The 20765-nt window shown below is 46.9% G+C and overlaps 1 protein-coding gene across 2 annotated transcripts in view; it reads left to right on the plus strand.

Moving 5' to 3' along the window:
• Nucleotides 1–20765, plus strand: part of TAF2 (TATA-box binding protein associated factor 2) — a 658862-nt gene that overhangs the window by 204155 nt on the left and 433942 nt on the right. For both annotated transcript variants that reach the window (XM_078686838.1, XM_078686839.1), the window contains exon 14: nt 17798–17907. In XM_078686838.1, coding sequence (XP_078542964.1) covers nt 17798–17907 — 110 coding nt within the window. The remainder of the gene's footprint in view (nt 1–17797; nt 17908–20765) is intronic.

The raw sequence follows: 20765 nt of genomic DNA on the forward strand, positions 1-20765 counted from the left end.
GCGGTGGTGGTGCATGTGGTGGATGTGGTGGTGGTGGATGTGGTGGTGATGGATGTGGTGGTGAATGTGGCGGTGGATGTCATGGTGGATGTCATGGTGGATGTGGAGGTGATGGATGTGGTGGTGGATGCGGTGGTGGATGCGGTGGATGTGGTGGTGGATGTGGTGGATGTGGTGGTGGTGGATGCGGTGGATGTGGTGGTGCATGTGGTGGATGTGGTGGTGGATGTCATGGTGGATGTGGAGGTGATGGTGGATGTGGTGATGGATGCGGTGGTGGTTGCGGTGGTGGTGGAAGTGGTGTTGGATGTGGTGTTGAATGTGGTGTTGGATGTGGTGGTGGATGTGGTGGTGGATGTGGTGGTGGATGTGGTGGTGGATGTGGTGGTGGATGTGGTGGTGGATGTGGTGGATGTGGGTGTGGTGGGTGTGGTGGATGTGGGTGTGGTGGGTGTGGTGGATGTGGTGGTGGATGTGGTGGTGGATGTGGTGGTGGTGGGTGTGGTGGATGTGGTGGTGGATGTGGCGGTGGATGTGGCGGTGGATGTCATGGTGGATGTGGAGGTGATGGTGGATGTGGTGGTGGATGCGGTGGTGGATGCGGTGGATGTGGTGGTGGATGCGGTGGATGTGGTGGTGGATGCGGTGGTGGTGGTGGATGCGGTGGTGGTGGATGTGGCGGTGGATCTCATGGTGGAGGTGATGGTGGATGTGGTGGTGGATGTGGTGGTGATGGTGGATGTGGTGTGGATGCCGTGGTGGATGCGGTGGTGGATGCGGTGGATGTGGTGGTGGTGGATGCGGTGGATGTGGTGGTGGTGGATGCGGTGGATGTGGTGGTGGATGTGGTGTGGATGCGGTGGTGTATGCGGTGGATGTGGTGGTGGTGGATGCGGTGGATGTGGTGGTGGTGGATGCGGTGGATGTGGTGGTGGATGTGGTGGTGGATGTGGTGGTGATGGTGGATGTGGTGGTGGATGTGGTGGTGGATGTGGCATGACATTTTTATTATATACAGAGGGGTACTTATTTTGTACCAATCACTGACCGATGTTAATGTAAGGGTTGTAGATGGTGGGTTGCGCATGCCTTGTTTTCATTTCCATTATAATGACAATAATCCTTTCTTTGACCCTGTGCTCAATCAACGTGGACTGTATTATAGTGAATACGAGGGGCTTAGATAAAGAAATAGGAGAGGCGAGGAGGAAGGGAAACTGGGGTAAGGAACAGCCAACGGAGGAGAACAAGACGGAGGGCATTGCTGTGGGGAGGGGGGAGGAGAAATGCGACACGGCGGACAGGGGAGGGGGCGGAGCGGGGAGAGCGGCGATGAGGGTGTGAAGGTCTCACATGAGGGGGCGTGGTATCTTAAGTCGTGTTGCTTTGGGAGGCAAGATTTAAAACAAGCATTGGAAATGCAATAGGTCTCGCATTAGGAAAGTTTGAGCAATTGGTATTGTGAATGACACTTTTTTTATTTATGTGTTGGTTTTGAAAATAGCAAAAGTAATAGCTTTGTCAGATACAATGTCAATAGTTTTAACTTTGGCAAATGTGACACCTATAGCATTGGTAATGCAATGTGTGTTGTATTTACGTGACTTAGATGTATTGATATTGCAAATAACAATGGCTTTTAATTTTGTAAATAATTAATACTTAAATAAAATGTATTGTAATTTATAATGGCAATAGCTTAAACGTTTGTAAATAACTTTTGTGAAGATTATGTTCAGTGTATTTTATTGTGACGAAAATCCAAGAACATTGCATTTGCACCTACACACACACACACACACACACACACACACACACACACACACACACACACACATAGATGTGGTGGTGGTGGTGGATCTGGGGGATATGGTGGTGGTGGATGTGGTGGTGGTGGTGGTGGTGGTTGTGGTGGATGTGGTGGTGATGGTGGTGGATGTGGGGGTGGATGTGGGGTGGATGTGGGGGTGGATGTGGTGGTGGATGTGGTGGTGGAGGTGGTGGATGTGGTGGTGGATGTGGTGATGGTGGTGGTGGATGTAGTGGTGGTGGATGCGGTGGTGGTGGTGGATGCGGTGGTGGTGGTGGATGCGGTGGTGGTGGATGTGGTGGTGGTGGATGTGGTGGCGGTGGATGCGGTGGATGTAGTGGATGTGGTGGTGGTGGGTGTGGTGGATGTGGTGGTGGATGTGGTGGTGGATGCGGTGGTGGATGCGGTGGTGGTGCATGTGGTGGATGTGGTGGTGGTGGATGTGGTGGTGGTGGATGTGGCAGTGGATGTCATGGTGGATGTGGAGGTGATGGTGGATGTGGTGGTGGATGCGGTGGTGGTGGTGGATGTGGTGGTGGATGTCATGGTGGATGTGGAGGTGATGGTGGATGTGGTGGTGGATGCGGTGGTGGAAGTGGTGGTGGATGTGGTGGTGGATGTGGTGGTGGATGTGGTGGATGTGGGTGTGGTGGATGTGGTGGTGGATGTGGTGGTGGATGTGGTGATGGTGGATGTGGTGGTGGTGGGTGTGGTGGATGTGGTGGTGGATGTGGCGGTGGATGTGGTGGTGGATGTCATGGTGGATGTGGAGGTGGTGGTGGATGTGGAGGTGATGGTGGATGTGGTGGTGGATGCGGTGGATGTGGTGGTGGTGGATGCGGTGGATGTGGTGGTGGATGCGGTGGTGGATGCGGTGGTGGTGGTGGTGGATGGGGTGGTGGATGTGGCGGTGGATGTCATGGTGGATGTGGAGGTGATGGTGGATGTGGTGGTGGATGTGGTGGTGGATGTGGTGGTGATGGTGGATGTGGTGGTGGATGTGGTGGTGGATGCAGTGGTGGATGCGGTGGTGGATGTGGTGGATGTGGTGGTGGTGGATGCGGTGGATGTGGTGGTGGATGTGGTGGTGGATGTGGTGGATGTGGTGGTGGATGTGGTGGTGGATGTGGTGGTGATGGTGGATGTGGTGGTGGATGTGGTGGTGGATGTGGCATGACATTTTTATTATATACAGAGGGGTACTTATTTTGTACCAATCACTGACCGATGTTAATGTAAGGGTTGTAGATGGTGGGTTGCGCATGCCTTGTTTTCATTTCCATTATAATGACAATAATCCTTTCTTTGACCCTGTGCCCAATCAACGTGGACTGTATTATAGTGAATACGAGGGGCTTAGATAAATAAATAGGAGAGGCGAGGAGGAAGGGAAACTGGGGTAAGGAACAGCCGACGGAGGAGAACAAGACGGAGGGCATTGCTGTGGGGAGGGGGGAGGAGAAATGCGACACGGCGGACAGGGGAGGGGGCGGAGCAGGGAGAGCGTCGATGAGGGTGTGAAGGTCTCACATGAGGGGGCGTGGTATCTTAAGTCGTGTTGCTTTGGGAGGCAAGATTTAAAAAAGCGCCATACTGAAAGAAAGGCGTGCGCCGCCTTGTTGAAAGTGAAAGGTGCTGAAAATAAACATATGCAGCGGCACTACTGCTGAAGCGCAAGTGCGGAGCTGGTTAAAAAACCATGAGTAATTGAAATTTAAGGGAGCCTGCTGTGAGGAAAAAAAGCCTCGCCCGCCATTGTTTGTATGCGCTGTGCTTTGCTCAAACATGATATTTAACAACAAGGGGTGGTGATGGACAGAGTTTCTGAATTAAGCAGAATACTCTCACCCAGTCAGGAGATCAGGGCTAGATCCAACACCGTTTTTTAGCTCACTGCACCATCCCAGTTCAAAATCTGGCTATATGCAAATTAGTCTGTTCCTGTCCCAGTGCATGATGGGAACAGGGCAAACCAAACCACCAAGCCAATTCTTACACTGGGAAGGAAACAAGCTTCCGGGGACCGGTTTCTGGCATTTCAGCCGTCGTCGGCCCGGCTTGCTTGAATCCTGATGGTGCAATGAGCAAGGGACTCACATCTGAGTATACCCTTCCACGCTTAGGGTGGACAAAATATTTAACAACAAGGGGTGGTGATGGACAGAGTTTCTGAATTAAGCAGAATACTCTCACCCAGTCAGGAGATCAGGGTTGGATCCAACACCGTTTTTTAGCTCACTGCACCATCCCAGTTCAGAACCTGGCTATATGCAAATTAGTCTGTTCCTGTCCCAGTGCATGATGGGAACAGGGCAAACCAAACTACCAAGCCAATTCTTACACTGGGAAGGAAACAAGCTTCCGGGGACCGGTTTCTGGCATTTCAGCCGTCGTCGGCCCGGCTTGCTTGAATCCTGATGGTGCAATGAGCAAGGGACTCACATCTGAGTATACCCTTCCACGCTTAGGGTGGACAAAATATTTAACAACAAGGGGTGGTGATGGACAGAGTTTCTGAATTAAGCAGAATACTCTCACCCAGTCAGGAGATCAGGGCTAGATCCAACACCGTTTTTTAGCTCACTGCACCATCCCAGTTCAGAACCTGGCTATATGCAAATTAGTCTGTTCCTGTCCCAGTGCATGATGGGAACAGGGCAAACCAAACTACCAAGCCAATTCTTACACTGGGAAGGAAACAAGCTTCCGGGGACCGGTTTCTGGCATTTCAGCCGTCGTCGGCCCGGCTTGCTTGAATCCTGATGGTGCAATGAGCAAGGGACTCACATCTGAGTATACCCTTCCACGCTTAGGGTGGACAAAATATTTAACAACAAGGGGTGGTGATGGACAGAGTTTCCGAATTAAGCAGAATACTCTCACCCAGTCAGGAGATCAGGGCTAGATCCAACACCGTTTTTTAGCTCACTGCACCATCCCAGTTCAGAACCTGGCTATATGCAAATTAGTCTGTTCCTGTCCCAGTGCATGATGGGAACAGGGCAAACCAAACTACCAAGCCAATTCTTACACTGGGAAGGAAACAAGCTTCCGGGCACCGGTTTCTGGCATTTCAGCCGTTGTCGGCCCGGCTTGCTTGAATCCTGATGGTGCAATGAGCAAGGGACTCACATCTGAGTATACCCTTCCACGCTTAGGGTGGACAAAATATTTAACAACAAGGGGTGGTGATGGACAGAGTTTCTGAATTAAGCAGAATACTCTCACCCAGTCAGGAGATCAGGGCTAGATCCAACACCGTTTTTTAGCTCACTGCACCATCCCAGTTCAGAACCTGGCTATATGCAAATTAGTCTGTTCCTGTCCCAGTGCATGATGGGAACAGGGCAAACCAAACTACCAAGCCAATTCTTACACTGGGAAGGAAACAAGCTTCCGGGGACCGGTTTCTGGCATTTCAGCCGTCGTCGGCCCGGCTTGCTTGAATCCTGATGGTGCAATGAGAAAGGGACTCACATCTGAGTATACCCTTCCACGCTTAGGGTGGACAAAATATTTAACAACAAGGGGTGGTGATGGACAGAGTTTCTGAATTAAGCAGAATACTCTCACCCAGTCAGGAGATCAGGGCTAGATCCAACACCGTTTTTTAGCTCACTGCACCATCTCAGTTAAGAACCTGGCTATATACAAATTAGTCTGTTCCTGTCCCAGTGCATGATGGGAACAGGGCAAACCAAACTACCACGCCAATTCTTACACTGGGAAGGAAACAAGCTTCCGGGGACCGGTTTCTGGCATTTCAGTCGTCGTCGGCCCGGCTTGCTTGAATCCTGATGGTGCAATGAGCAAGGGACTCACATCTGAGTATACCCTTCAACGCTTAGGGTGGACAAAATATTTAACAACAAGGGGTGGTGATGGACAGAGTTTCTGAATTAAGCAGAATACTCTCACCCAGTCAGGAGATCAGGGCTAGATCCAACACCGTTTTTTAGCTCACTGCACCATCCCAGTTCAGAACCTGGCTATATGCAAATTAGTCTGTTCCTGTCCCAGTGCATGATGGGAACAGGGCAAACCAAACTACCAAGCCAATTCTTACACTGGGAAGGAAACAAGCTTCCGGGGACCGGTTTCTGGCATTTCAGCCGTCGTCGGCCCGGCTTGCTTGAATCCTGATGGTGCAATGAGCAAGGGACTCACATCTGAGTATACCCTTCCACGCTTAGGGTGGACAAAATATTTAACAACAAGGGGTGGTGATGGACAGAGTTTCTGAATTAAGCAGAATACTCTCACCCAGTCAGGAGATCAGGGCTAGATCCAACACCGTTTTTTAGCTCACTGCACCATCCCAGTTCAGAACCTGGCTATATGCTCACTGCTCCATCAGGATTCAAGCAAGCCGGGCCGACGAGGCTGAAATGCCAGAAACCGGTCCCCGGTAGCTTGTCTCCTTTCTGGTGAAGAATTGGCTTGGTAGTTTGGTCTGCCCTGTTCCCATGATGCACTGGGCCAGGGACAGACTAATTTGCATATAGCCAGGTTCTGAGCTGGGATGGGGCAGTGAGCTACATAACGGTGATGGATCAAGCCCTGATCTTTGGACTGGGTAAGAGTGGTCTGCTTAATTCAGACACTCTGTTCATCACCACCCCCTTTTCTGAAACGTTTTTTGCCACTATAGGTGTGGCAGGGTATACTCAGACATGAGTCCCTTGCTCACTGCTCCATCAGGATTCAAGCAAGCCGGGCCGACGAGGCTGAAATGCCAGAAACCGGTCCCCGGTAGCTTGTCTCCTTTCTGGTGAAGAATTGGCTTGGTAGTTTGGTCTGCCCTGTTCCCATGATGCACTGGGCCAGGGACAGACTAATTTGCATATAGCCAGGTTCTGAGCTGGGATGGGGCAGTGAGCTAAATAACGGTGATGGATCAAGCCCTGATCTTTGGACTGGGTAAGAGTGGTCTGCTTAATTCAGACACTCTGTTCATCACCACCCCCTTTTCTGAATCGTTGCTCAAACATGAAGCATGACGCCCAGGCGATGAGGAGTGCACGACCCCAGAGCCTCACCCTGCTTGGTGTACATTTAAGAACTCCGTTTGGTCTCTCATGAAGGGGCGTGGGATCTTAAGTTGCGTCGCTGCGGGAGGCAAGATAAAAAAACAAGTTAAACAAGTTTTAAGAGGAGACGCGGCCGTGAAACTGAAAGTACGACCGACCAGCCGTGAATAATTAGGGGGTGAGAAATGCGCTGGGAGGGCTGCCTTTGATGTGGTAATGCGAGGCAGGCAGGCAGGCGGCTGGTGGCATTGTGCACGCGCTTTTTAGGGCTTGCGCTTGCGCAATGACCTAAAAAGCACATGCACTGCATGGAATCGCCATTGGAATCGCCAGTTCGGTAAACTCTCGATAAGCCCCTATATATCTCGCTCCCGCTCAATGCGCATGCGCATTGAGATAGGTCGCTCGACCTAAAAAGGATACTGATAGAGCCAAATCCATGTGGGCTCTACAAGCAACAACTAGTAAAGGTTCCTTCCGTCGCTCCTCTTATAGGGGCGCCTCCAAGACCACTGGTACAGACACTTCTTCCACTTATAAAAGCTCAGACTTCCCCTAACAGAGGATATTTTAGAGGGACTTTCAGAGGCTATAACAATGGAAGAAGAGGACATGGTTCTAACTCCCGCAACTCCCCCACCACAGAACAGTGAATTTCCTCCACTCCCCACAGACCACTACACTCCGGTCAGCGGAAGACCATCACAGGTCCTATTTGTCTGGAATCCAATCATCACGGACAAGAGGGTAAGACAAATTATCCAGTATGGTTACTGCCTGGAACTTACCCCCCACATCTCTCCCAAACAATGTCCAGTGTCCACAGAACATCTAACGCTTTTCAAGCAAGAGGTTCTCTCTCTCTTGCAAAAACATGCAATAGAACCGGTTCCCCTACACCAACAAGGCACAGGGCTTTACTCCCTTAATTTCCTCATTCCCATTCGGCTCTCTCAGGCCAATTTTAGACCTCAGACTGCTAAACCTATACATACAATCCGACCACTTCCACATGGTCACGCTACAGCAGGTCCTCCCACTGCTCCAACAAGGCGATTTCCTTGCCTCTCTAGATGTCAAGGACGCCTACTTCCACATTCCTATTCACCCTGCTCACAGGAAATACCTACGGTTCATGGTGGACGGACAACATTACCAATTCAAAGTCCTTCCATTCGGGGATCACAACAGCACCCAGAGTCTTCACAAAATGCCTCTCAGTGGTAGCAGCCCATTTAAAAAGACCACACATTCATGTGTTTCCTCACCTGGACAACTGGCTCCTAAAAGCCAAGTCATGCAGCAGTTGTTTACAACAAACACAGTACACAATCCAGCTGCTGCACAACTTAGGATTCACATGAAACCTCACCAAGTCACATCTCCAACTGTCCCACACCCAACAGTATCTAGGCGCAACAATGGATACTTCCAAAGCCCTAGCATACCCCAATCCAGCCAGGATAGCCATTATGTAAGCCATCATAACAAAATTTCAACAGCAACACTCGCTACCAGCTTGAGTGTTCATGCAGTTAATAGGGATGATGGCCTCTTGCATCTTAATTGTCCCTTACGCAAGACTCCAAATGCGTCCATACAAGAATGTTTAGCACAACAGTGAAACCAAGCTCAAGGTCTTCTTACAGATCTGGTGTTGGTAGACAGCCGCACATATCGCTCTCTGCAATGGTGGAACACACACAATCTTACCAAAAGGCGGCCGTTCTTAGACCCGTTTCCACAAGTAGTACTAACAGCGGACACGTCGCTCATTGGCTGGGGAGCTCATCTCTTAAACCACACCATTCAAGGTATGTTGACCCCTCAACAAAAACTCCTCCACATCAATCACCTGGAGTTACTAGCCATATTTCTCGCCCTAAAGTAATTCCAGAAACATCTCATAGGCAAAGCTGTCCTCGTCCGGCCAGACAACATGACAGCAATGTACTATATTCAAAAACAGGGGGGACACACTCTCTGCAGCTATCACGCCTAGCACACAGCATTTGGAGATGGGCCATTCCTCAAAAGATATACCTCTTATCAGAGCATCTACCTAGGATACACAATCAAATTGTGCATCTGCTCAGTTGTCAACAACAGTAGATTCACAAATGGGAACTTTATCCGCAAGTTCTTCTTCCGTTATTTCAAATGTGGGGCCAACCAGACATAGATCTGTACGCCACACATATAAACACAAAATGCCCAAACTTTGCCTCCAGGTATCCACCCCTATTGTCCAAAGGCAAAGCTATATGGATGAACTGGTCAGGCAGATTTGCATACGCTTTTCCGCCTCTCCCACTCATTCCGTTACTGGTGCACAAACTCCAGCAACAGTCTCTCACAATGATCCTGGTTGCTCCAACATGGGCCAGACAACCACCATTCACGACACTGTTAGAACTTTCAGTAGTTCTGCACCAAAAACTGCACCTATCCCCAAAGCTTCTCACACAGAACCATGGAGTGAAGACATCCAGACCAGCTCAACTGAACCTAGCAATCTGGCTCCTGAAGTCTTAAGAGTTTGGTTACCTTAATCTTCCACCAGACTGTATGAACGTCATTAAAGAGGCTAGACATTCTACCACTAGGGCATGCTATGCAGCTAAATAGAAAATATTTGTTATTTACTGCAATAACAACACAATCAATCCACTAGATGCTTCAACTCAAAACATTTATTTTAAACAAAGAAGGGAGCCCGAAGAGTAACTAAGGACCCCGGGAATCGATTACTTTCTTGGAACAATAGTCCTTAGCATAACATGTATAGACAGAAACAAATGCAATATAGACCTTAATGGGTACTATAGTATTTCGATGCCCAGCCGGACAAAGAATTTTAATTTCCAGAATAAAAGTGATTTTGTTACATTAGAAACAAGAACAATATAACGGGACACAGTCCTGCACCCAATATTTTCAGGAAACAAAAGAAAGGGTAAACATTACGCATACAAAACAAAAGAACACAGGCAATAGTTTGAGCATTGGGTGCTTGAATTGGTCATACAATGAAGCAAGCTAGCCCACATAGTGACCACATTAATCATATGTAGAATAGAAATTAATGGCACTAATCAGTATGTCGACGGCGTTTCGATCCCAAGCTGATAATTAAAAGGGATCATCATCAGGACTACAACAATTGATTTCCCTGGTATTTTGAAAAAAAATTGCCTTGAGGGCAAAGGTAAAGGTTCCTCAAGTGGAGAGCAGTCGGGAGGTTGGAAAACCGGTGAGGGGCGGAGCTTACGGATAGAGGAATAGCCTGAATAATACAGGAGATTTTCTTCGATAGATTGGGAGAGACGCAATGGTCCGGACCATTGTCTCTCTCTCAATCTATCCGTAAGCTCCGCCACCTCACTGGTTTTCCAACCTTCCGACTGACATATGCGTAATGTTTACCCTTTCTATATTGCATTTGTTTTTGTTTATACATGTTATGCTAAGGACCATTGTTCCAAGAAAGAAGTCAACTCAAAGCATTATCTGTTATCTCCTGCATCTACAAAGATGTAATCTGGCATACACATCCATAATATTACATCTTGCAGCTATAGCAGCTTACTTACAAAACAGACAAAATGTATCATTGTTTAGGGTACCTCTCCATCAAAGCATTCATGGAAGGCCTTAAAAGAATAATTCATCCCAGAATTCTACCCTCTCCGGTATGGAATTTAAACGTTGTCCTTACTCGGCTCATGGGTCCCCCATTTGAACCTTTACATAAATGTGAATTGCAATTCCTCAAATGTATTCTGGCTTTCCTTGTGGCCATCACATCTCTTAGAAGAGTAAGTGAACTCCAGGCATTAACCATACAAGAATCATTTTTGCAAATACATCACAACCAAGTGGTACTTAGGACAAACCCTAAATTCTTACCTAAAGTAGTTTCAGCTTTCCACCTTAACCAGTCTGTTGAGCTCCCAGTATTTTTCCCTCAACCAGACTCTCTAGCTGAACGGGCTCTTCATACCCTTGACGTCAAAAGAGCTATTCTTTACTACATTGAAAGGACAAAAAGTTTCAGGAAAACTAAATAACTTTCTCACCACCACATAAGTGCAATCCTATATCAAAAGCTGGAATTGCCAGGTAGATCGTTAAATGCATTCAAATATGCTACCAAAAAGCAAAGCATACCTTATTCATTCCCCCTAAAGCGCATTCCAGACACAAAATAGGGGCATCCATTCCATTCTTAGGACACATCCCCATGGATAACATTTGCAAAGCCGCGACATAGTCTACACCACACACTTTCACAAAACACTACTGTGCACATGGGCAGGCCAAACAACAAGCTAGTGTGGGCCAGGCTGTACTAAGAACACTTTTTCAAACTACTGCAACGCATACAGGTAGCCAATGCTAACTGGGGAACTGCTGTATAGTCTATGTAAAAGTATGCGATCTGCGCCCACCCGCCTCTCCGGACACCTATATGTGTTGCAATACTATCTTACTTAGATACATTACACATGGACATCTTTCTATTTCTAACTAACTCCATCATCACCCTTCATGGCAAAACAATCTAAGGATGGAGTTGATGCCCATGTGCACTACTAACCAGAGGAGGAGTCACCTATCTCGTGACTACAAAGACTTCTACAATAACAAAGTGCAAACATTCAAGCCCAACACCAGATGGCGATCTATGCAAAAGTATGTGGATCTACAGCTCTACATGCCAAGAACAGGTGCATACTGGTAAGTAGCATTTTCCTTTGGATATCTAGGGGCGTAAAGACTCTGCGAGCCCTCCCAATCTCGTGCTCTGATTGGTTGGCAACACTTCAACCAGGAATGTTAGTAGCCATCTTGAGGCTCAGCTTCAGCCGAGTCCCAGAAAAACGTTTAAAGAAGAGGGGGCAGGGTAGGAATACCCTGACCCCATAGCCCTGGCCATGGGCCCCAGAGGGACTCCGCCATGGCACAAAGGCACTTTAAAAATAAAATAATTGGCACAAAATCGGGACAGAGCTGTGAAAAGAAACAAGAAAAAAAACCAAGTGTGGTCTCCCGCGCTTTTTTATGTTATAGCCCCGGGTGGGCCAGGTCCCGGGGAAATGCGGGCATTTAAAAATAACAGAAAGCTGGCTCACAGGCCCCCCTTCTAGGCCTTTTTTTTGCCCTGAGAACCTCCACCTCCCTAGGGCTCTATTTTAATGTTGACGGGGAAGTGGATCCCCCACTCCTCCTACTCCTGAGTTCCAGAGACCACCAATTCCCGGGGCTTTTCAGGTGGGGGGGAGCTGCGCATGCCTCCTCCTAGGACTTTGATATGCCCCAGGGATCACCAACTCACTAGGGCAACATTTAATAATATGCCAGTGGACTGCGTGGATCCCCAGGGCCCTGGGGGACGCCACCTCCCTGGGCCCTGGAGCCCGCCACCTCCCTGGGCCCTGGGGACCGCCACCTCCCTGGGGACCGCCACCTTCCTGGGCCCTGGGGACCGCCACCTCCCTGGGGCCCACCACATCCCTGGGTTCTGGGGACTGCCACCTCCCTGGGTCATGGGGACCGCCACCTCCCTGGGTCCTGGGGACCGCCATCTCCCTGGGCCCTGGTGGCCGCCAACTCCCCGGGCCCTGGTGGCCGGCACCTCCGTAGGCCCTGGTGGCCGCTACCTCCCTGAGTCCTGGAGATAGCAATCTCCCTGGGCCCTGGGGGACCCCCACCTTCCAGGGGAGAAATACAAACTGTAAGCTTTGAGAGGGGCCACAAGCCCCCCCTTCCGTGGGGCGGCCTGTGCACAACAAAGAAGGGAAGCTGCATGGTCCCCCCAGCTGGAGCCATATATGACCCTGGGGACCGCCCAGGGCAGACTCCATTTGTCCTTGGGTGCCCACCTCCAGGACATAGCTGTTGGTCTGTCTTGGTGGGGAACTTTGACAACTCCCGCCAGTTCAGAGAAAACATGAACTCCGCTTCCAGCATGCAGGAGCTGTCAAACCGCTCCCACTTGCTGGCAGCAGAGTTTTAGTCTGTTTGGAAACAGACAAAATGATTGCTGTCACACAGAGGGAGCTGCATGTTTAGCAGCTCCCTGTGTGTGAGAGCAATGCCGGCTCCCGCTGAAGGCGGGGAACCGGCAGGGACCAGAGTGACATTCAGGATCCCCTCCACCCCCCTTGGTCCACAACCGTGCTGACTGGGTGCCCTGGGTGGGGTCCAGGGCACCCAGCATTTCCAGGCTGGCGCCCCAGGGACCTAAATCGGCCCTGGCACCCCAACATTATTGTGGCCCTCCCATCACGTTTCCCGCCGATTTTGGTGACTCTTTCTAAATGCCGAGGTATATGAGGACATCTTCACCAAACAAAGAAGCACGTACTTCATATAGCTAAGAGGAAGTACCCTTGTTTGATGAAGATTTACCTCTTTGTAGTCTTGTTGTCCTCTCTATAGGAGGATTCATGTTATCACATATTTCCGGATACAGATGCAGCAGGAACAATCACATTGCCTAAATGCACACAAGGTCACTGGAGACATTTCCTCTTGGTCCATTATTCAGATGTAGTGTAGAATACGCACTGGACATTTACCCAACAAGGTAGCAGTTACTAACTAACCAGAACAAGCATTTGCAATGCAATAGGTCTCGCATTAGGACAGTTTGAGCTATTGGTATTGTAAATGACAAATTATTTATTTATTTATGTGTTGGTTTTGGAAATAGCGAAATTAATAGCTTTGTTATTTAAAATGCCAATAGTTTTAACGTTCGCAAATGTGACACCTATAGCATTTGTAATGCAATATGTGTTCTATTTACGTGACTTAGATGTATTGATATTACAAATAACAATGGCTTTTAATTTTTTTTTATAATTAATACTTAAATAAAAGTTATTGTAATTTATAATGGCAATAGCTTAAACTTTTGTAAATAACTTTTGTGAAGATTATGTTCAGTGTATTTTATTGTGACAAAAATCCAAGAACAGAAGTGAAATATTAACATCTTTTTGTGACATTTGTAATAAAGCTTGAAACATTGAGAGAACATATTTGAACTAGTTGTTGTTGAATGGTTGCACATATTGATGCTGTGGTGGCACTGAGTAATGTTGTGGTGGCGACGAGTGATGCTGTGGCGTTCAGTGATGCTTTGGTAGCACATAATGTGCTCCTGAGTGATGCTGTGGTGGTGCTGAGTGATGCTGTGGTGATGTGATAGATATAGTGAGGGCGATAGATAGAGTGAGGGAGATAGAGTGAGGGAGATAGAGTGAGGGAGATAGAGTGAGGGAGATAGAGTGAGGGAGCTAGAGTGAGGGAGCTAGAGTGAGGGAGCTAGAGTGAGGGAGCTAGAGTGAGGGAGCTAGAGTGAGGGAGCTAGAGTGAGGGAGCTAGAGTGAGGGAGCTAGAGTGAGGGAGCTAGAGTGAGGGAGCTAGAGTGAGGGAGATAGAGTGAGGGAGATAGAGTGAGGGAGATAGAGTGAGGGAGATAGAGTGAGGGAGATAGAGTGAGGGAGATAGAGTGAGGGAGATAGAGTGAGGGAGATAGAGTGAGGGAGATAGAGTGAGGGAGATAGAGTGAGGGAGATAGAGTGAGGGAGATAGAGTGAGGGAGATAGAGTGAGGGAGATAGAGTGAGGGAGATAGAATGAGGGTGATAGAATAGGGCGATAGATAGAGTGAGGGCGATAGAGTGAGGGCGATAGATAGAGTGAGGGTTATAGATAGATAGAGTGAGGGGGCGATAGATAGAGTGAGGGCGATAGAGTGAGGGTGATAGATAGATAGATAGATAGATAGATAGATAGATAGATAGATAGATAGATAGAGTAAGGGTGATAGATTTGGGTAGGTCGAGATTCTTATCCCGAATAACGCCTCTAACCTGAAAGGAATGTCTGACAACAGAGTGCGTGTCTTAATTCAGAACAGCACCCCGGGAGGGAGGAGGGCTGTTTCACAAGCCTGATGAGATAAAGGAATAACATCTTTCCTCGGTTATCAAAGTGTGTTTCGCTGAGTACTGGTACTGTGAGAAGACACCTTGATGCCATGCAGGCTGTTTTAATACAGTACTGATAGTTCCTGTTAGACTTCTAGTCCTATAAAGAAGAGCCACGTGAATCAAGCAAGACAAGGTTTCTGTGGGAAGGATGGGGGCGAAATACATCTATTTGTGGATGTAAGCCATGGCAGGGGGTGTCTTTGTCCTGCTACCGCAAATTAATGACTATAAAAAACAAGGAACAGCGAAGGCCACCAGCACAGACCAATTACGAAAAAGAAAGAAAACATGGCAAGTCATAAAAGTCACATTTGAAACATGCATAATGAAAATTAAATCTGACTCCAACTGCATGACAGTCCTTAACGTCATGTTGCTGGGTTACCTCCAAATGTGAGGGACAGACTTCCCAAATAAATACACGGACGATAGTCACCATTTAAACAGCCTGCACTATTTATAAGCACATTCAAGTGGACTTATAGAGATGTCAAATATACCAAGCCTTCAGCAAAAAACAGTTTCCGTGTTTCAGGGAAAGGCACATGCAGTGGGGAACTCGTCAACGGTTTCTTACTGACCAGAGGTCAACATTTTGCTGAACAAACACCCCCAAGAAGTCCATTCTTCTGTTGTCTCCTTTCTACACATCCATTCTTCTGTTGTCTCCTTTCTACACATTTTAGTACTTTCCACAAGGTGGCGTTACTTCCACGTTGTAAATGCAAGATATTAAAGGCGTGAAAGAAAGTTGCTACCCCTCGTGATCGGTTTATTCCTATTTGTATCTGATGTGTTGTAGTTGCTGATTCAAACTTCATACGTAGCTAAGAATTTTGCTAACTAGGAAGTCTGCAGTGGCGTGCAGACAGCTTCTTCCTTACATGATTTACGAATATACTGAAGCGTCATGTTTTTCTGGTCACAATAATAGAACATGATTCTATTTTATTAGCTTATTCATTTTGTGTAGCGTGAATATACCCTAAGGGACTTTCGAGTGCTGCATCATGAAAGCAGGATAGACACAAAAGGAAACGAACGTACAGCGAGAAAAACGAGTTAAAAAATATACTGCCTGGCGCTTTACCTTTGTATCACAAAATATTTGGAAAGGAAAGCAATATTGTTCCAGGCCGCGGTGGCCCAGCCATAAAGGGGCCGCGACTCAACGGGACTTGGGGCCGAGGAGCAGCTCTCGGAACCGGAAAGCCGAAGCTCAGTCTGCGGGGGAGGTAAGCGACCATGGTCTGAAAGCGAAGGGGCAGAGCCGGCGGGACTTATCCTACTGCCTGATTGTCAGGTGGCAACAGTATGAGGGGGGTCTGAGGACATAAGGACTGGGGGCGCACAGTGAGGCGGAGGAGGTAGCAGTAGGCTGGGAGGCGTTAATAATAATGGGCGAGGGAGAAATAACGGGTTGGGGGAACAAGAGTCGGTAACCACGGGGAAGAATGCCCAAATACAGAAGAGGGTCTTTGAAGTACGTCTGGAGCAACATCAGCGATTACTAAAACGATGTGGTTGATGTGGGCCAGGGGCAGAGTGTTTTAACAGCTACGGGTGAGGGAAAGGACATAACCGAAAGCGCTCGCACACATTCACAGCAAACAGCCAGCAGCAAAAGCGCGCTCACAAGGACAAATCTGACACTGAAAAAGCGTGCGTCCGACTCGTGTCCACATTCAAGTAAGCAAGAGGTATACTAAAGTATACAAGAGGTCTCGAATGCTCGACCTAAAAAGGTACCCCACTTGAGTAGATATTTTATGCAAAACTGTGGACTCATGTTGAATACAGGGGCAGGCGTGGTTCCGTTGTGGCTCAGTTACTCACACAGCTACTGACACAGACACTTAGGCACCTACTCGGGCACTCACACACCCTCTAACAGACCAACTTAGACACTGATACACTCATTCACACACCCACTCACAGATCCACTCAGACAATCTCACACCTACTCACAAACCCACTCATGCACTCAGCATTTGTAATACATGGCATAATACGCTTTGTACATCTGTAGATGCACTTTTAGGATATATAATACAGGACTTCCGCAGGAGCCAATTGGTACTAAAGTTGGAGACATTCTTTGAGGTACACATAATTCCTCAAGAGGCTTTTGGTTGTTCAGTAGAGGTTAAAACGGGTGCTTTTGTGTTGGGTACAATGATGTGTACTCTAATTTGTGTGTATAAGTTTATCTATTAATGTCTCATTTATGTAGTTTATAGCTCCTACGTATCATTGTAGAAAGACATAGCAGTAACTACCACTATTCTGGCAATTTTCAACTGAACTGCAACAGGATATGCCTGGTTAAAGGTTCCTAATGCTAACAGCATGAAGTGCATTTCCAGTGCCTTAAGTACTAACCTTGGAGCCTGTTTTCCCCATGATATGTATCCAATATAAAATCACCTTCTTAGTCTGATTTTTTTGTTACTGTTAAACGTATGTGGTGTGCGTTATCTATACTTTGGAAATGTAGCATCTATCTTATAACTAAAGCTATACACATTCATTTAATATCTCAGCTCATGACTTATTGTACCCTCTGGGCGTCTGGAGGATTCCATAGCCGGTATAAGTTTCCAGTTGTTTAATTATTTCAGGAACTTTTTTAAGAATCTCATATTTCATGTTATTTATTTCCCAACTATGATTTGACTCATTTCGTTTTAGTGCATCCTTTCCCACTTTTCAGCCATATTAGCATTGTTACATTGAGCACCCATACTGATGCTGTACGTTTAGCCTGTTCAACTGTTCGTCCTTCATAAAACAAAGCTGGGAATCCAGTGTAGTTTCTCATAGACATGCAGTCCTGCCCCTGGCGCAATTGCTTTTGTAAAACAGTTTTAATGTAGTTAAGAGTTGCCTGACAGTTGTGGTGCAGTTGCATGAATTTTTACTTCTTTAATTATCCTCTTGTCCTTTTCATAGGGCCCCCTAAAAGTAACTGTGCAGGAACTTGATGGGTCTTTCAACCACACCTTGCAGATTGAAGAAAACAGTCTCAAACATGACATACCATGTCATTCGAAGAGCAGAAGGTATGGGTCAAGTGGATCCTTTTTCATGTTTTAATTATTTATATATTTTAGTTATGGGTATTAACAGGAGTATGTGTTACACTTGTGAGCTTAAAGGTGCATATTATGACATTTGCAAAGGTGATTAAATGGCATTAAATCATATGATGGTGATGGGGAGGGATTAGAAATTTTGGGGAAGGGAGCAATGTATTGTAATCCTCGAGTAAAAGGAAGATGTTATGTTATGTTCACATTTATATGATACATATTCATATGGTATAATAATGTATCATAATGCAGGTGTACCTTTGTATGACTATGGAAATGCCATCTCGGTGACTGGAGGAATTGCTTGATAGCATTTTGTAGGTGCCTGTATGTTATTAGTTAAGAGATGATGATTGGTCTGTGATTTGGGGGAGATTTGTCACAAATTTGGCGAATCGCCCTTGGCACCACAATCTCATGCATGGCATGCTCCTTCGATAGTCTATGGTCTTGTATTGGCGCTGCCCCTGCAATGCTTGGAACTTTCGATGATAGCCTGCTCTGCATATGATTTGCCTGGGAAGTTTTGGAGATACTCTTGTGCACAAGTAATTTATTCAGGTAAGTGGTTTGTGTCCGATCCCGTTCGTGAGGCCACGGTGCAAGCAGTCGCTAGTGGGCCTCAACTTTGGGGTTTATGGACATTTGACTTGAATGTTTCTGGCTCTCTCATAGTATGTCACCACTGGGCTAATTACAACCACTTTAGCACTTGCCTCTCAGATGTAGGGATGGCAAGTTGTTACAGGCTTCTCATGGAGGTGGTGTGGGGGTGCTCAAGCTTGCACTCAAAGAAATGCGCATTAGTATAATAAATGATTGTCCAAACAAGTGCTTGGCTTTGAAGAAGAAAAGTACTTTAATAAACACTAGAATTAAATATTTCACACAGAAAAATGTACGCTATGCAGTTTAGTGTCCAGGTGCTAGAGTATGTCATTGCCTCGTCCTGTTATTGATCCTGATCCCCTTATGTTCTGACAGTTCCCTCTCCAGGTCCAGTTTTTTAGGCTCATGGGCAGATTACTCCAGTACTCTTGTCTTAGTGCCCAGTCTTTTAACTCAGTTCACTGACTGTCACCCAATAAGTCTCTTTCAGTCTGTGAATGGGCCAGAACTCCTTGAAGAACTGCCTTGATCCTCCACTGCTTGATCCCTCAATCCTTTTCCTTGCTACCCATTAACCTGCAGTTCCTCTATGCCTGCTCTGTGTTTGTATCTGGTTGATGCAGCTGTGGTGTCTGACGGCTGTGCAGAGTTTTGGTAGATCTTCTCATGGCTTATCAGTGGGTACCCAGTGTAGCCAGCTTAGATTGTTTAGCTCCGAATCACCGCAGATGGTAATGCCTCGCTAGATAGATGGTGCACTGCGGCTTCAGGCACACCAAGGTCTTAGGTTGCCCCGTAGCTCTTGGTGACGCTGCGACTAGGTGTATGTGCAGCAGCTCCAACCGTGCTGCAGTTTTATGATATGGGTGCACCATATCAAGTCACGCCACAACTTCATAGATCAGGCTCGGCAGGCCAAATCATGTCCCAGTTTCATGATTCCTAACCGGAATCTCACTGGAGAGTCTGGGGCATACAGACACCTGACCACACAGAAAGCTATCTTTACAGTTCTCTGCTTCTGTAGGCCCACCCCCTAAGGGTCACCCTACACCTCACTCTTCCTGGACATTCACTCCTCCTGCATGGTTGGCAGGTTCTCTCTCTTGCTCGGTATGCATGCTTGTTTATAGGCATTTCAGGACATGTAATAAACTCTTGCAAGAAAGGGTGAATTCAGGTAATGTCTCCTCACCTCTGAGAAGCTTGCTGTCAGACACGCTCACTACTCATTATTTCAAGGAACTCTTCCTTTGATGGTCATAGAGAACTTGCAACTGGTTCAAAAAGTGGGCAAATGGGTCCCACTTTTATTCAGTCAAAGCAGACAGGAGATCTAGATCAGCTGTTTGTATTTTCAGAAAGAGTTTGTTGAGGTTCTTTCTATTATTGTCCATTGCTGCTCTCCAGATGCAGCTTTTGTCTAGCTTGGGGCACTCATAATAGATGCACAAAGTGGTGTGAGCATTTTAAAAAAAAGTGCAACATTGTGACAACATTGCATACGTTCAATTCATTGTAGATGAAATCCACCTCTGTTGTTCAGTCTGTCCCTTCTAGCCATAGCAAAGTTGTCTTAGAACAACCAAAAGTACCTGTCTGAGATTCTTGAGGTGGCCTCCAACCCACGTACATTAGCTAGACAAAAGGCTTGTTGTTCTGTACATTGAGTAGGTTCTTCTCTTGTTCTTTGCCTCAACATGGTGTTCCCAATCAAGCCAGTAAGGCTGGGCTGGCACCAACAAGCTGATAGCTTTCGCAGAGGATGATTACAGCTACAGCTTGCACAAACGAAGTCTCCCAGAAGTTGACAATGCCTCTCTGCCGAAAGAATGTCTGTACCAAATGTAAATACATGTTTCTGGTTATTTAGGAAGGGCCAGCATCTTGCAGAATGATGTAAAATGCAAGGATTGACATATTAATCTTGTTGCACCGTTACTGAGTTCTGTCACACATTATAAAGCATATGAATACATATACATTAAAAACTGATGCAATATCAAACTATTATAAAGCAAATGTTATATGTTGTACTTGTGTAAGGAATACTAAACATAACAGGCACACGTTTATAAAGGACCTTGTGAACTCAAGTAAATAAATACATGAAATGTAATGGGGAGTACATAAGCAAGACAGCACAAGGATTACATCCTTACCGTAGTGATAGAGCAATCATTATAATCAACATATATGTATATACTTCTCTATACTTC

The sequence above is a fragment of the Lissotriton helveticus genome, chromosome 4_1 (assembly GCF_964261635.1).
Source record: "Lissotriton helveticus chromosome 4_1, aLisHel1.1, whole genome shotgun sequence".
NCBI classification, from domain to species: Eukaryota; Metazoa; Chordata; class Amphibia; order Caudata; family Salamandridae; genus Lissotriton; species Lissotriton helveticus.